The sequence below is a fragment of the Dermacentor albipictus genome, chromosome 4, assembly GCF_038994185.2.
Source record: "Dermacentor albipictus isolate Rhodes 1998 colony chromosome 4, USDA_Dalb.pri_finalv2, whole genome shotgun sequence".
Classification (NCBI taxonomy): domain Eukaryota; kingdom Metazoa; phylum Arthropoda; class Arachnida; order Ixodida; family Ixodidae; genus Dermacentor; species Dermacentor albipictus.
Genome location: NC_091824.1, coordinates 75,402,624 through 75,418,138, shown reverse-complemented (window position 1 = coordinate 75,418,138; position 15,515 = coordinate 75,402,624). Strand labels below are relative to the sequence as shown.

General features: G+C 46.8%; 2 protein-coding genes across 8 annotated transcripts in view; one reads left to right on the top strand and one right to left on the bottom strand.

Moving 5' to 3' along the window:
* LOC135895901 (uncharacterized) overlaps positions 1 to 13,154 on the bottom strand; it is a 104,759-nt gene extending 91,605 nt beyond the window's left edge. The window contains exon 1 of the mRNA XM_065424141.2: positions 13,028 to 13,154. Coding sequence (XP_065280213.1) covers positions 13,028 to 13,031 — 4 coding nt within the window. The 5' untranslated portion in view covers positions 13,032 to 13,154. The remainder of the gene's footprint in view (positions 1 to 13,027) is intronic.
* The window catches only part of LOC135895879 (ensconsin-like), a 438,594-nt gene that overhangs the window by 292,047 nt on the left and 131,032 nt on the right, over positions 1 to 15,515 (top strand). The window contains exon 1 of one of the 7 annotated variants that reach the window (XM_065424087.2): positions 13,437 to 13,559. The exons of the other annotated variants lie outside the window; for them this stretch is intronic. The gene's annotated coding sequence lies outside the window, so the exon portion shown is untranslated. Of the gene's footprint in view, positions 1 to 13,436; positions 13,560 to 15,515 lie in introns of those variants that run through there. 7 annotated transcript variants of the gene reach the window in all.

The window sequence follows — 15,515 nt, the reverse complement described above, 5'->3', positions numbered from 1 at the left end:
GCTGGAATTTATTACCATGCTCCTTATAAGCACATTAACAAGTCTTTTTGTATTACTCCCTCATCTGAATTCTCGCGTCGACGTGATGGGTCAGGCTGATAGTTGAAGAGGAAGCTCGTAGATGGTTTAACACTACAGTGTAAATGTGGCGCATATTAGGGGGGGGGGGGGGCTCAAATTGTGTTCACGAAAATGCAGTTATTTAACTTCACGACCAGTAATTTATACGAAATATCATTTCGGCACTACATAATGTGCATCTTCTGTGGTGAAATGTTTGCTTGAAGAGTAATACATTTTTGGAGCCGTTTGATCTACGAAAGGATCGATCTTTAGGCGAGTTGGTACAGGTTGAACATATTGAAGGGGCAGCGCAATATGACCAAGACAGGAGGTAGCAACACACAGGACAGCGCTGAACTAACAACTAACTTTATTCGAAGGCCTACACAAACCTGTGTACTACAACCCATAGCCACGTGCTCTCCCTTCGACGGCATCACTATCAGGGTGCAGGCAAAAACGCACAATCCTGTAATATAATGCTACACCATGAGGCGGCTTAAAAGTTCAAACTCCGTATTGTTATAAGCAATACGGAGTAGGATTCCTAATCCATAAGGACATAGCGGGCAGCGTTGACGAATTCTACAGCATTAATGAAAGGGTAGTTGTAGTCCTAATCAAACTTTGTAACAGGTATAGATTAAAGATAGTACAAATCTACGCTCCAACAACCAGTCACGATGATGAGGAAGTAGACCAGTTTTATGAAGATTTTGAATTATCGATGAGAAAAGTGCAATCTCATTATACTGTAGTAATTGTTGACTTTAATGCAAAAGTGGGGGAAATGAGGCTGGTGAACAAGCAATCGGCAACTACAGGGTCTATCCTAGGAACGCTAGATGTGAGATGCGGGTAGAATTCGCAGAAACGAAAAAGCTTCAAATAATAAACACCTTTTCAGGAAGCGTAGCAACGGAAAGTGGACCTGGAAAAGCCCTAATGGTGAAACAAGAAATGAAATTGACTTCATACTTTCTGCTGATACCAGCATAGTGGAGGATGCAGAAGAGATAGGTAGCGTAAACTCGAGTGATCATAGGTTAGTGAGGGCTAGGATTCACCTCAATGTGAAGAGAGAAAGCGCAAATTTGGTCAAGAAAAAAACAAGTCAACCTAGAGGCAGTAAGGGTAAAAGCAGACAAATTCATGCTGGTACTTGCAAACAAGTATGCAGCCATAGAACAGAGACATGATGACTACATAGAGCCAATGAATCAAACCGTAACTAGGTTGGCTTCAGAGGCAGCGATTGAGGTGGGAAGCAAGCCACCAAAGCAACCCGTAGGCAAGCTCTCCCAAGTAACAAATAACCTAATAAAGAAACGTCAAAAAGTAAAAGTGTCCAACTCAAGAAATAAGATCGAATTCGCGTAACTGTCAAAACTGATCAACAAGGCGAAAATAAGTGATATTCGAAACTATAACATGAGAAAGACTTAGGAAGCCGTAAAAAATGGACGCAGCCTAAAATCAGTGAGTAAGAAGCTTGGCATTGGACAAACCAAGATTTATGCAAGTGTTTTTGCATTACTCCCTCATCTGAATTCTGGCACCGCCGTGATTAGCATGGCGGATAGTTGAAGAGAAAGTTCGTCTTGTAGATTGTTTGACACTACAGCGTAATTGGGGCGCATATTAGGGCGGGGAGGGGGGGGGGGGTCACACAACCTTCACGAAAATGCAAAACAAATTTTTCTACGACAACCAGTAATTTGGACGAAATATCATTTCGGCACTGTCATAATGTGCATCTTCTGTGGTAAAATGCTTGCTTTCGAAGAGAAAAAATTTTTTGAGGCTATTTGATCTACGGAAGGATCGAAATTTGTGAAAATGGTGCTTGTTGAACATATTCAAAAGGCAGCGCAATATGACGAAGACAGGAGGCGGGCACACACAGGACAGCGCTGAACTCACAACTAACTTTGTTCGAAGGCATACACTAACCTATGTACTACAATCCATAGCCACGTGCTCTCCCAACGATGGCGTCATTATCAGGGGGCAGGCAAAAACGCAGAATCCTGTAATTTAATGAACGGCAGCTTAAAAATTCAAGTTCACGTTCACGGAAATGTAACGATGGCGTGCTTACACAATGCGAACCTTTTTTTCTGACATCGTAGGTCTCAATAACCTCCCTCGTAGTCTGATTTCTATGCGCGCAATGTATTGTGGTGTATTCATAGATCGGAGTGCACCCATGGTCAGAGCAATGCTGCTCGACATGTGAGTAGGCATTACCCGTTACCGAGCGCCTATGCTGAGTCAATGTAATGTTCAGGCAACGACCTGCTTGGCCGATATAGATGTGACTGCAGGAAAATGGAAGCTCGTAAACAGCTCAAACAATAGTAACTGACCCTTGCAACGTTTAACACCCGAACCCTCTCGAGTGAGGCTAGCTTAGCAGGACTCTTTCAGGAACTATCATACATCATTTGGGATATCATCGCCCTTAGTGAGATTAGCAGAACTGGTGAGGCTTATACATTGCTGAATAACAGACATGTCCTCTGCTGTAGCGGTCTCCTAGATGAGAAACAATACGGGGTAGGATTCCTAATCCATTAGGACATAGAGGGCAACATTGACGAATTCTACAGTATTAATTAGAGGGTAGCTGTAGTCGTAATGAAGCTTCATAAGACGTATACACTAAAGGTAGTACAAGCCTACGCTCCAACATCCAGTCACGATGGTGAGGAAGTAGATCAGTTTTACGAAGATGTTGATTTAGCGATGAGAAATGTTCAAACTGGAAGAGCAGTAGGAAAGATGGAATAACGGTCGATTTAATCAATTATGGAGGAGACATAATGCTTGGGAAACTGGAGGCTCCTTATACGAAGTGTCTATCGACTGCAAGTGTACCAGAAAACTGGAAGAATGCAAACATTATACTAATCCATAAAAAAGGCATACGACAAACCAAGATGTATGCACTAAAAGTGCGGTGACAGTATGCGGCAACAGTGACCGACCGTGATTGTATGTCTGTGCTGCTTTCTTTCTCTATCTCTACTTTGTTATCACTTTACCTCCCCCTCCCCTTTCTCCCCAGCGTAGTGCAACAAACCGGGCTTTCTCCTCTGGTTAACCTCCCTGCATTTTCCTTTTCCTCTGTCTCTCTCTCTCTCTCTCTCGATGCACTAAAAGATAAGCAGGGTAATACCAGCAACCTCGAAGATATGGTAAAACCACCGGAAGAATTCTAACTGACCTGTACAGTACCCAGAGGAGTCAGGATACCTCAATTAGAAACGGTAACGAACAGGATAGAGAAACTCCTCCTATAATTAGCGATGAGGTCAGAAGGACCTTGCAAGACATGAAACGAGGAAGAGCGGCAGGAGAAGACGAATAAGAGTCAATTTAATCAAAGCTAGAGTTGACCGAATGCTTGGAAAACTGACGGCTCTTTATACGAAGTGTCTAATGACTGCAAGGGTCTCAGAAAACTGTTAGAATGCAAACACTATACGAATCCACAAAAATATAGACGTTATAGAATTGAAAACTTATAAGCGCATTAACTTACTTCCAGTAATATATAAAATGTATTCCAAAATAATATCCCATACATTAAGGGCAACACTGGACTTCAGTCAAATAAGGGAACAGGCTGGTTTCAGGAAGGGACACTCTACAATGGATCACATCCGTGTCATTAATTAGGTCATCGAGAAATCCGCAGTGTATAATAAGCCTATTTATATAGCTTTCATAGATTACGAAAAGGCATTTGATTCAGTAAAGATACCAACAGTCATAGCGGCATTACGTAATCAAGGAGTACAGAATGCTTATGTCAATACCTTGGAAAATATCTAGAGAGGTTCTACAGCTACCTTAATTCTACATAAGCAGGAAGATACCTATAAAGGAAGGGGTCAGACAGGGAGACGCAAGCTCTCCAGTGCTCCAACTGCGTGCTTGGAAGAAGTATTCAAGCTGTAAGGGGGTTTTATTCGGCTCGTAGAACAGCAGCGACAAAGTCAGCACCAGCAGGTAGGACGCAGCCAGCGAACGAACTGGGTACGAGCCACGCGATGGCAAAGGGGCTTTTCAGCCTGCCGATTGTTCGTCACAGTCACCCCCGGAATTGAAGAGTAGCCATCCTGGCGACCTAGGAAGAGGTGAGTGGATTGTAATACTGCTTCAGCCGGTCAATGTGCACAGTCTCTCGCCCCCGACGACGCAGATCGGAAGATGGCGATAGGGGTTCGACCACGTAGTTCACTGGTGATGTTTGTGCAACCACGCGGTAGGGCCCGTGGTACTTCCGGAGGAGCTTGGACGAAGGGCCAGGAGCAGTAATAGGCGAAAAGCCAGGCGAGTGAGCCGATGGGAAAGGGGTGAGTGGGAGGACTGAGGTCATGACGCTCTTTTTGGCGGCACTGTTGAGTTGTCAAAGAACGGGCCAGTTGTCGGCGTTTCTCGGCGTGCTGAGTGATCGCAGAAACAGGTGAGCATTCAGCAAGGTCCGGCCGGTACGGGAGAACCGTATCAATGGTGCTGGAAGGATGGCGGCCGTAAAGCATAAAGAATGGTGTGAATCCGGTAGTGATTTGAGAGGCAGTGTTATATGCGCAAGTGACGAATGGAAGTACAAGATCCCAGTTGGAGTGGTCAGATGCAACATACATTGATAGCATGTCACCAAGAGTTCTGTTGAATCGTTCTGTTAAGCCATTGGTCTGTGGATGATAAGCATTAGTAGAGTGATGAATAATTTGGCATTTATATAGGAGTGACTGCAGGACGTCCGAGAGGAATACGCGGTCCCGACCGCTCAACAGTTCACGAGGTGCGCCATGGTGGAGAAAGAAGTTGTTTAGAATGAATGAGGCGACGTCTTTTGCTGATGCGGCAGGCAAGGCGGCGGTTTCAGCATACCGTGTTAAATGATCTACGGAGACAACAATCCATCGGTTGCCAGCGCCAGTAGATGGAAGAGGCCCGTATATATCGATGCCAACACGGTCAAATGGCTGAGCTGGGCGCGGAAGTGGCTTGAGAGCTAGGTACGGTGGAGAGATGTGGGAAATATTTGCGTCGCTGGCAGGCGATTCAGGAGAGTACGTATTTGTGGACGAAAGTGTACATTCCTCGCCAATAATATCCTAGGCGAAGCCGTGTGTATGTTTTGACACTCCGCCATAACCACACTGCGGGTCAGAGTGAAAAGCGGAGCATACATCTTGTCGAAGGTGGTGGGGCACTATTAAGAGCCATTTGCAGCCGTCATTGTGGTAGTTGCGGCGGTATAAAAGTCCGTCGCGGATTGTGAAATGCTGCTCCTGTCGGCGTAACGCTCGCGGTGCGGAAGCTGCCGGTGTATTTGACAAAAAATCGAATCCATGGATCGAATCGATCCACGGGTCTTTTTGTTGCACCGAGGCCATGTCCAGGATGTCAAGTGGCGAGATGTCATGTCTGTAGGTAGAAATACTGCTGTCTGAAGTAACTGGGAAGCGCCAGAGGGCATCGGCGTCAGAGTGTTTGCGTCCAGAGCAATAGACGACATAGATATCATATCCCTGGATTCGGAGGGCCCACCGAGCGAGGCGGGCCGACGGGTCGTTTAGGTTAGACAACCAGCAAAGAGCGTGATGATCCGTCACCACGTCAAAGCGTCGACCGTAGCGATATGGGCAAAATTTTTGAAGAGCCCATACGATAGCCAGACACTCTTTTTCTGTTACTGAGTTATCGGGCTCAGGTTTCGTGAGGACACGACTGGCATAACCGACCACGTATTCGGCATTAGTGTTCTTGCGTTATGCGAGCACGGCACCAAGGCTGACACCACTGCCGTCAGTGCTAAGTTTTGTAGGTGCACTTGGATCAAAATGCCGCAAGATTTGCGGAGATGTGAGTAGGCGACGACGAGTCGTAACGGCATCATCAGAGGCTTCCGACCAAGCAGGAAGTTCATTGTCGCCTTGGAGAAGTTGGTTTAGTGGTGCGATCACAGTAGTGAAATTGCGAACGAAACTTCGAAAATAGGAGCATAGACCAATAAAACTGCGTAGTGTTTCAAGTTAGTGGGTTTCGGAAATTCTGATACGGCCCGAAGTTCAGCAGGATCAGGAATAATGCCTTCTTTGGATACAACGTGGCCTAATATAGTTAGTTTTCGAGCTGCAAATCGGCACTTTTTAAGTTATGCTCGAGACCAGCATTCCCGAGACAGGTCAAAACTTGATGTAAACGCCGAAGATGGGTCGGGAAATCAGGGGAAAAGATGACAACGTCGTCGAGGTAGCAGAGACGATTATGCTACTTCATGCCGCGTAGGATGCCGTCCATCATGCGTTCAAAGGTGGCGGGCGCGTTGCACAGACCGAACGGCATTACAGTGAATTCATACAAGCTGTCTGGTGTTACAAACGCGGTTTTAGAACAGTCAGTGTCAGACATGGGCATCTGCCAGTAGCCAGAGCTGAAAGCTAAGTAGGAAAAAAACTCCACTCCTTGCAAACAGTCAAGTGTGTCGTCAATACGTGGCAACGGGTATACATCCTTTCGGGTAATCTTAAGCCTTCGATAATCGGCGCAAAATCATCTGGTGCCGTGTTCTTTTTTAACTAGGACGACTGGTCCCCAGGGACTACTAGAAGGCAAATGACACCGCGATTGAGCATATCATTCACCTCGTCCTTGATAACGCGTCCTTCAGTCGCCGATACTCGGTAGGAATGCTGTCGTATTGGTGCATGGCTCCCAGTGTCGATAGTTTGCGAAACACTCGTTGTGCGGCCGAGTGATGTTGCTTAGCAGTCAAAAGAGGAAGCGAAGCCTTGGAGCAAGCGAAGAAGTTCGTCGCCCTGCGTCGTCGTAAGGTCACTGGCAATAGATGGCGTAAAAGAACGCGGCAGTGACTGAGGAGGCGATGCCTCGAGAGCAGCAAGATAAGTGGAGTCGTCCATCGTGTCAAATATTGAAGATGAGGTCAGTGGCTCTGCTATGCCAAGGCTTTCACGGCAGCGTAAAGTGATTGGTTCAGCCGATGGCATTGAGACGCACATGAAAGTGGCGCCAGCTTTGAAATTGAGGACGGCGAACGGCAGTGGTAGTTAGCGGCGGCGAACTAAGAGTTGAGACGGAGCGATGAGACTGTGCTGTCATCTACAGGGTCACAAGAGATACTGACAAGAGTGGACAACCAGGCAGGTATATTGGTGTCTTCTGAAACAGTGATTTTGCGACAACGGTCCTCGTGGTCAGTGACAATATCGGTCGAAATCTGAAACAGCTCGATTTCCGCGCGGCCGCAGTCAGTGATCGCATGAAGTGTGGAGAGAAAGTCCCAACCTAATATGACGTCGTGTGAACATGATGGCAACACGATGAAATCTATGATATAAAGGATCTACTGAATGACGACAAGAGCGGTGCAGGCGCCGGATGGCTCGGCGTGCTGCGCGTTGGCAGTCCGACGGGACAGTCCAGAAAGAGGCGTAGTCCCTTTTCCTATCTTGCAGCAAATACGGGCATCTATCGTTGAAAGTGCAGCGCCGGTGTCGACAAGTGCTAGCGTCAATGTTCCTTCTATCGCGACTTCAATACCGTTCTTCGGGGAAGTGTGAGGCCTTATACATTTCGCTGACACCACTATTCTTGCCTCCTGAACTGCGATTTTTAGTTTTCCTGGTGCAGAGGGCTCCGCCGCCGGTGCATGGGGGAAAGGGAGCGGCGGCGAGGAGAAGGTGAATGGCGAGCCGCGGAGAATGCGGTCTCGTCGGCAGGAGGAGATTCAAAGGTGTCTGAATAGTTGCGGCGTTGTTGGAAACGTGGCTCATATGGACGCGCATTGTTGGGGACGTTCGGTGTAAGGAGGCGACAGTGACGTGTCACGTGTCCAGCACGGCCACAATGAAAATAAATCGGACGATTGTCTTCCGTGCGCCAATGGTCTTGAGGTCGTGCATAGTGCGCCAGTGGCCGGAGTGCAGGGGATACGGGTGGGCGCAAAGGTGGGTGAAGGGGGCTGTAGGTCTGTGGCGCAGGCCTCGTCGCGACTTCGGCGTACGTCAGGGGAGCGGCCGTCGGAGCCTGCTGGAGAGAAGGCGAAATGTGGTCGGCTACCTGCTACTTGATAGATTGGAGAGCGGGCGTCGACAGAGTACTCGACTGGCCATGTGTTAGTGGAATCAAGGAAAGCTGACGAGCCACCTCTTCACCGACGATCTCCTTTATCTGAAGCAGCAGGGAAGTGTTATCCGGGGCAGCAGCCAAGCTCTACAGTGAAGTAGCCTGAGGTGTAGATTAGCGGATGGCTACGTGGTGTTTGCGTAGTTCGTCGAAGCTTTGACACAGACTGACGAGTTCAGAGACTGTCGAGGGATTTTTCGCCAACAGCATCTGGAAGGCGTCGTCTTCAATGCCTTTTAAGATATTGCGGATCTTCTCCGCATCAGCCATTGCGACGTCAACGCGGTTGCAGAGGTCGACAACATCTTCTATATAGCTCGTAAATGTCTCCCCGCACTGTTGCGCACGGCCACGCAAACGTTGCTCGGCGCGAAGCTTGCGAACCGCGAGGCGCCCAAATACCTCTGTCACGTTAATCTGGAAGGCCGTCCACGTCGTCAGATCACGTTCGTGGTTTCGGTGCCACACGCTGGCGACACCACTCAAATAAAACGACACGTAATGCAGTTTTTTGGTGTCGGCCCAGTGGTTGTGGATGCTCACCCGGTCGTACTCACCGAGCCAGCCTTCTACGTCGTGGTCTTCGGTACCGCTGAAGATGGGTGGGTCGCGTTCACGCAGCTGGCCGGGACAGACTACGGTAGTCACCGGAGCAGCGGGTTGTGGTTGTGGTAATCCTTCTTCTGGCATAATGAAGACGGGCTGCAGTGTCCGATTACGGAGTTCCAGAATTCCGGTTGTAACCAGCAGCTCCACCAATTGTAAGAGGGGTTTATTCGGCTCGTAGAGCAGCGACAAAGTCAGCGCCAGCAGGTAGGGCACAGCCAGCGAACGAACTGGGTACGAGCTAGGCGATTGCAACGGGGCTTTTCAGCCTGCCGATCTTCTTCGTCACAAAGCTATTAAACTGGGAAGGCTTAGGAATAAAGACCGACGGCGAATATCTCAGCAACCTTCGGTTTGCCGATGACATTGTTTTATTCAGCAACAATGCTGACAAATTGCAACAAATTATTGAGGACCTTAACCGAGAAAGCGCAAGAATGGCATTGAAGATTAATATGCAAAAGACAGAGACAATGATAAATAACCTGGCAAAGGAAAAACAGTTCAGGATCGCCATTCGGCCTCTAGAGTCTGCGAAGGAGTACGTTTACTCAGGTGAATTAATCACAGGAAACCCTGATCATGAGGACAAAATTCACAGAAGAATAAAAATTTGTTGGATCTCATACGGCAGACATTGCCAGCTCCTGACTGGAAGCTTACCATTATCATTGAAAAGGAAGGTGTACAATCAGTGCATTTTACCAGTGCTGACATATGGGGTCAGCACTGGTCTGACGAGAGAGAGCAAGTTAAGGAGCGCGCAAAAAGCGATGGAACGAAGATTGCTTGGCATAACGTTAAGAGATAGAAAGAAAGCTGTTTGGATCAGATAGCAAGCGGGTATAGACGATATTGTAATAGACATCGACAGAAAGAAATGGAGCTGGGCAGGTCATGTAATGTGCAGGTTGGATAACCGTTGGACCATTACGATCACAGAATTGGTACCAAGAGAAGGGAAACGCAATCGAGGATGACATAAAACTAGATGGAGCGATGAAATTAGGAAATTCGCGGGCACTAGTTCGAATCAGTTCACGCAGGACATGGGTGATTGGAGGTCGCAGGGACAGGCCTTCGTCCCGCAGTAGACCTAAAAAGGCTCATTATTATTATTATTATTATTATTATTATTATTATTATTATTATTATTATTATTATTATTATTATTATTATTATTATTATTATTATTATTATTATTATTATTATTATTATTATTATTATTATTATTATTATTATTATTATTATTATTATTATGAAACAACTCACATTCTACAGTGTACAAGCGGGGACGTATGCTTAAGTGCAGCCTTTCCCAGCATGAGTGGAGGCAGGCATGGCCAACTTCCTATCAATCTTACCGCAAATTTTTATCATTTTGTTAGGGGCAGAAAAAACTACCTTTAAATAAAACCTTTATGTGCCCTTATGTGCAAACCCTTATGTGCATATGGAATTACAAACAGTATTTTTCTTCTTGTTGACAGGCTCTGAATTATTCATTCTTGTGGGTGCTCCTAATTTTACACGCTTAAGAAGCTTCTGTACGGTCATGCGGATAGCGTCCTCCAGAAAACCTACCTTTCTCAAAGGCTCCAATTGTTTTAAGAAACTCTCACAAGTCTGGTGCAAAGACGAGTTCGAAAGTGCAGAAAATAGGACCGAAAAAGCAATGCCATTTTTTACCACCTTCGAATGTGCTGAGTGAAAATCTAAAATTGGTTTTTCTGACCTTCATTCATGTGCAACATGCTGCTAAGCATGTCTGCTGGATGTATTTCACTGCACTTTCGAAATTGTGTTTTCGCCAGACTTCTGAGAGTTTCTTAAAACAACTAGGAAGAAAAGGGGTAAACCCCCTTTTCAATTGGAGCGTTTGAGAACTGCAGCTATTCATACCCATGACCTTACAGAAGGGTAGCTGTAGGACTACAGCTACCCTCTCGTTAGTGCTGTAGAATTCGTCAATGTTGCCCGCTTTGTCCTTATGGATTAGGAATCCTACCTCATATTGCTTCTTATCCAGCAGACCTCTATGACAGAAGACATGTCCGTTCTTCAGGAATGTATAAGCCTCACCAGTTCTTCTAATCTCACTAAGGCCGATGATATCCCAAACAATGTCTGATAGTTCCTGAAAGAATCCTGCTGAGCTACCCTCACTCGAGAGGGTTCGGGTGTTAAACGTTGCAAGGGTCAGTTTCCATTGTTTGAGTTGTTTACGAGCTTCCATTTTCCTGCAGTCACGTCTTTATTGGCCAAGCACGTCGCTGCCTGAACATTACATTGACTCAGCATAGGCGCTCACTAATGGGCAACGCCTACTCACATGTCGCGCGGCATTGCTCTGAACATGGGTGCGCTAGGATCTATGAAAACACCACATTACTTTCCGTGCATAGAAATCAGACAACGAGGGATATTATTGAGGCCTACTATACCACAAGAAAGGGTCGCGTTGTGTAAGCATGGCATCGTTAAATTTCTATGACACTGAATTTGAATTTTTAAGCCACCGCATAGTGTAGCATTAGATTACAGGATTTAGCGTTTTTGCCTGCGCCATGATAATGACGCCATCGATGGAAGAGCACGTCGCTATGGGTTGTAGTACATAGGTTCGTGTATGCCTTCGAATAAAGTTAGTTGCGAGTTCAGCGCTGTCCTGTATGTTTCTGCCTCCTGTCTTCGTCGTATTGCGCTGCGCCTTTAAGATGAACTACGGAAGACGCACATCTTACAAAATCACTACATGCTGACTTAAGGGAACCATGTACTAGGCGACCGCGCTACATTGTTGTGCCAATAAAACGGGAGCGATTATACTTTCTAAGCAGAGTTCGTAAATTTCGTCACTTCAAAAACAGCAATATGGCGGAATTACGATCGCAGCAAATGATATACAAGCAGCGTTCTTACGCAGAGAAAACAAGTCGCTCGAATGTTTTTTGCCAATCAACGACCACTTCGAGTTTGCGGCAGGAGGGAGGGGCACTTGTAGTGACGTCACGCTGTTTGCAAATATGGAGAAGTCTATTGTGATGCGCAGCTTAGTTTTTGCTAGTTTTTAATAAAAAATTATTTTATATCTCGTACTTAACATTATATTGAGCCAGGAAAAAGCCGCTTAGGCGCTCTTTACAAATACTATGGTACATATCTAATTTATGTTCTCTTAATGATATGAAAAAGTGTATTACCATTTGCTGGAGAAGAACAATAGCAGTTTTTGCTCACTCGATTGATGATTATTTGTTTTTCATGGCGCAAGGGCCAGTTTTCGCCAAACAGTACCCCCACTAGATTCTCGCAGCAATTTACTGCTATTTTCCCTATGATTACCGTTGTTGTGGTAACCAGGATCGACGCCAGTTTTCAGTCCGATGCATCTTTAGTCTAATGCGTGCACCTGAGCTAATCAACGAACGCGTGCCTTCCTTTTTCATTAAACTCGTTCCTAAGTCCTAGTTCCTAGTAAATCCAAGTTTTAAAATTACAACACAGCTCACAGTACATCGATAATAGAAATACAGCTTAACGTTAATGACAATACTAAGACTAAACATTGTTCTAGCAAAAATAATAATAATGATTAAATAAATAAAAATCTCTATTTAGTCTGAACCAGAATAATCTACTCTTGCTTTACTCTGTTACCGGGATAATCAGTTCAAAGCGATAAGCTTGCACTGGATTTCGTTACTTATACTGTTGGCTCTTGGCGATTCTTGGAGGTGCTCACGCGTTCAATCTATGCACTGGCCCTCGAACCAACTAGGGTGTCTATGCAAATTACGTAGTTTTCTGGCCCGAAGTGTTGAGTAAATAACAGCAACCGCTGTTGCGATAAAACACCGCAGCTGAATAATTTAACGGGCCCATAGTTACGTTTTCGCTTGCACTAAAAAGCGTACCTCGAGGCCCAACTTTATAGTCCAAACGGATACTGTGGCCTGTGAAAATTCTCGGGCCCGTATTTTGTTACCTTGTATTTTCCTCCCATTCTTTATTTTTTACCATGGGTAGCATTCAGCGGTTTATAAGGCAATCGCGAAGGCGAAAAATAAGGATGAAAACTCAACAGACCGCTTAAAGCTACGCTCCCTGATGGAGGCGCTGAAAAGAAGCGGCGGAATTTCAACAAACCGTTTCGAACAGCTATGACAGACGGTGAGAGGCATTTACTGACCCATTATTGATGCGATGCCGAGGTGCTCTTGAAGAGACAGCTAAGTGGACAATTCCGAAACCTTTTCGGAAAGGGAATTCGATGAATACGGCAAACCACGTCTTTGTCCCAAGGCGTCAAAACGCGTTCGCAGTCGTATGCATTCGGCCAGCAAACCTCTTTGAGAACACCCCCGTGTTGGGGTGCCAGTCTTGTACAACGCCCTCGCTCTCTTCGCTTTCCCCTATTGGTCCGTGCTATTACTGCACTAGGCGCTTCTTTCATTGGACAACGGGTTGCCAGGAGGGTGGGCGCATGCGTGAACGCATCACGTGACCCCTCAACTGGGTGATTGCTGCCATTGCCGCAATCGTCCCTTCCTCCTTGGTATCACTGCACAAGGCACAACCTCGCAGAGCTTTCATTGTACAACGGATTGCAAGGAGGGCGGGCGCGTTCGAGTTGCTACATAACCTGATCCCTTAACTGGGCGATTGCCACTGGTGCCCCAATCATCGCTTCAGCGCACGTTTCAGCTGCTCTAACGCTACCGGTGAGTATCGTTACTGATCAAGTTTGCTGTACCGCTGTAGACGTTTCCTTCGCGCACGAATTACTTGCCAAGTGGTGAGTATCCACTTTCGGCGAGCTAATCTCACACCTGTCTCGATGCATGCGTGACAGAGGTTCCTGTGTTTATTTTCATTTTTTGGGTAGAGCTGCGACAACGTTACGGATGTGGACTGTAGTTGGCGCTTCCCATAATGTTTCTTTTTGCTCTTTCCCACAATCAATGGAGGCGTACAAAGACAAAATTCCTAATAATTGTTAAGAAATTTTGATGCTGGCACTGTGAACAATAATTAGCCTATATGGGCGTTTTAACAGCTGACATGCCGTTTTTCCTCCCCAGCTTAACATAAGTACTCCCGCGAAAAGAAATAAGCTAGAACCATTAGTTTATCAACGACGTCATTTTAAAGGGTGTTGGGGATGTAAAATGGGGTTTTTCCGGAAATAACGGTGGCGTACGATAGAATGGGAGTATTGAAATACGCCGATATCTGGCAAGAGCCAAATAGAGAAAAGACTAACTCAGTCGTGAACAACAACGCTGTCAGCCCCAGCGACAATTTCAGTAGAATTATTTCTACAGTCAGATTCGAAATATTCCGCGCAATGTGTGTCCGCGCTGTTTTTCTGTTCGGAGTAGCCGCGCCTTGGCGCTGCAGAGGACGCCGAAAGTCGAAACTACGCGCGGAGGAGCACAGGATTTCGGAGAGCGCACACGCGCGCCAAGCAGCAGCCATTACCAACAACGGCGCATTCTTCTACCGTGGTTGATGTTTCTCACAGTTTTCAACCCCCAAGACTCCACGGTAAGTTAGTTTGAACGACCATTGCACGTTCTACGAGTGTGTATGTGTTCTAAGTGAGGAGACGCGCTGGTATGACTTATTTGACGCCTCAGTGCAGCATGACGTGACAGTTGGCCGTCCAGAACCATTTTGCGCGATCACTATCTTTGTTCGAGCTTTGTTGTATTCGTGGCGACTTAAGTGCTTAGATTCAAGCGAGAGTACGTAGGAAGCATGATTTTAGATGATGAGGGACTCTGCCGCGTCTTTAATTCGATGGCTGTGAGCATTCGAGCAGGTACGTGCAGCGCGAGGTGAGCTAAGTTTCGCAGCCTAACCGCTGCCTGAAAATGTGGCGGCTCGTTAAGGGTTTACTGCGGTGCGTGAATGTGCGTGTTTGTACAGCGATCACTTGAACGAGAACCGGCGGCGCTCCTTTGTGCGCGGTATCTGCTAGCTGCCGCGTACGTGGCGTCCATCCCCTAGCTCGTACGATTGTGCGCTGTAGATCGCTTACGAAGCGCGCGCTATGCATATTTTGCCGGTTCGCTGGGTGCTATCGTCTGTGTCCCCTCGCGCTCACGCCGCTGATTGTGCAGGCAGTGCGCGACTGCGGCGCATATCTTGGAGCGGCTGCGCCCGTCGACTTTGGTCTGTGGGCGACAAATATCGGCGGCGCGTGTTATTAAAAGCGTGCTGTGAGCTTCCAACAGCACTACGGGTTAACTCCGCACGAGCTTCCGATCAGAGTAATTGAGATGGTTATCTTATGTCTTTAAAAAACTCGATAGTTAGCGTACTGCTTGGCGGCAACGGGTGTTCTGCTTCGGTTCAGGTTACTGCATAGGCTGTCACTTGACCCTCGGCGGCCGGAGCAGGCTGGTACCAGTGGTGCCGGCACCTCGGCGGGCAGAAAAAGATGCTGTTTCCGTGACGAGATATATCAAATTACGCGATAGCGTTGCCGGTGATAGGTCGTTCCGGCGCGTCGCTCGGTGGCCGTGTTCTTTGCTGAGGCCGCCACTACGCGCCTCCCGAGCAACTACTATGCTGTATCTATATATAGTCGGTGCTTGTACAAAGTGTTGTTATTCAACAGCCGCCTCTGTGCACTGGATGGCTCGACTTGTTTAATGCTTACTTACTTTGCT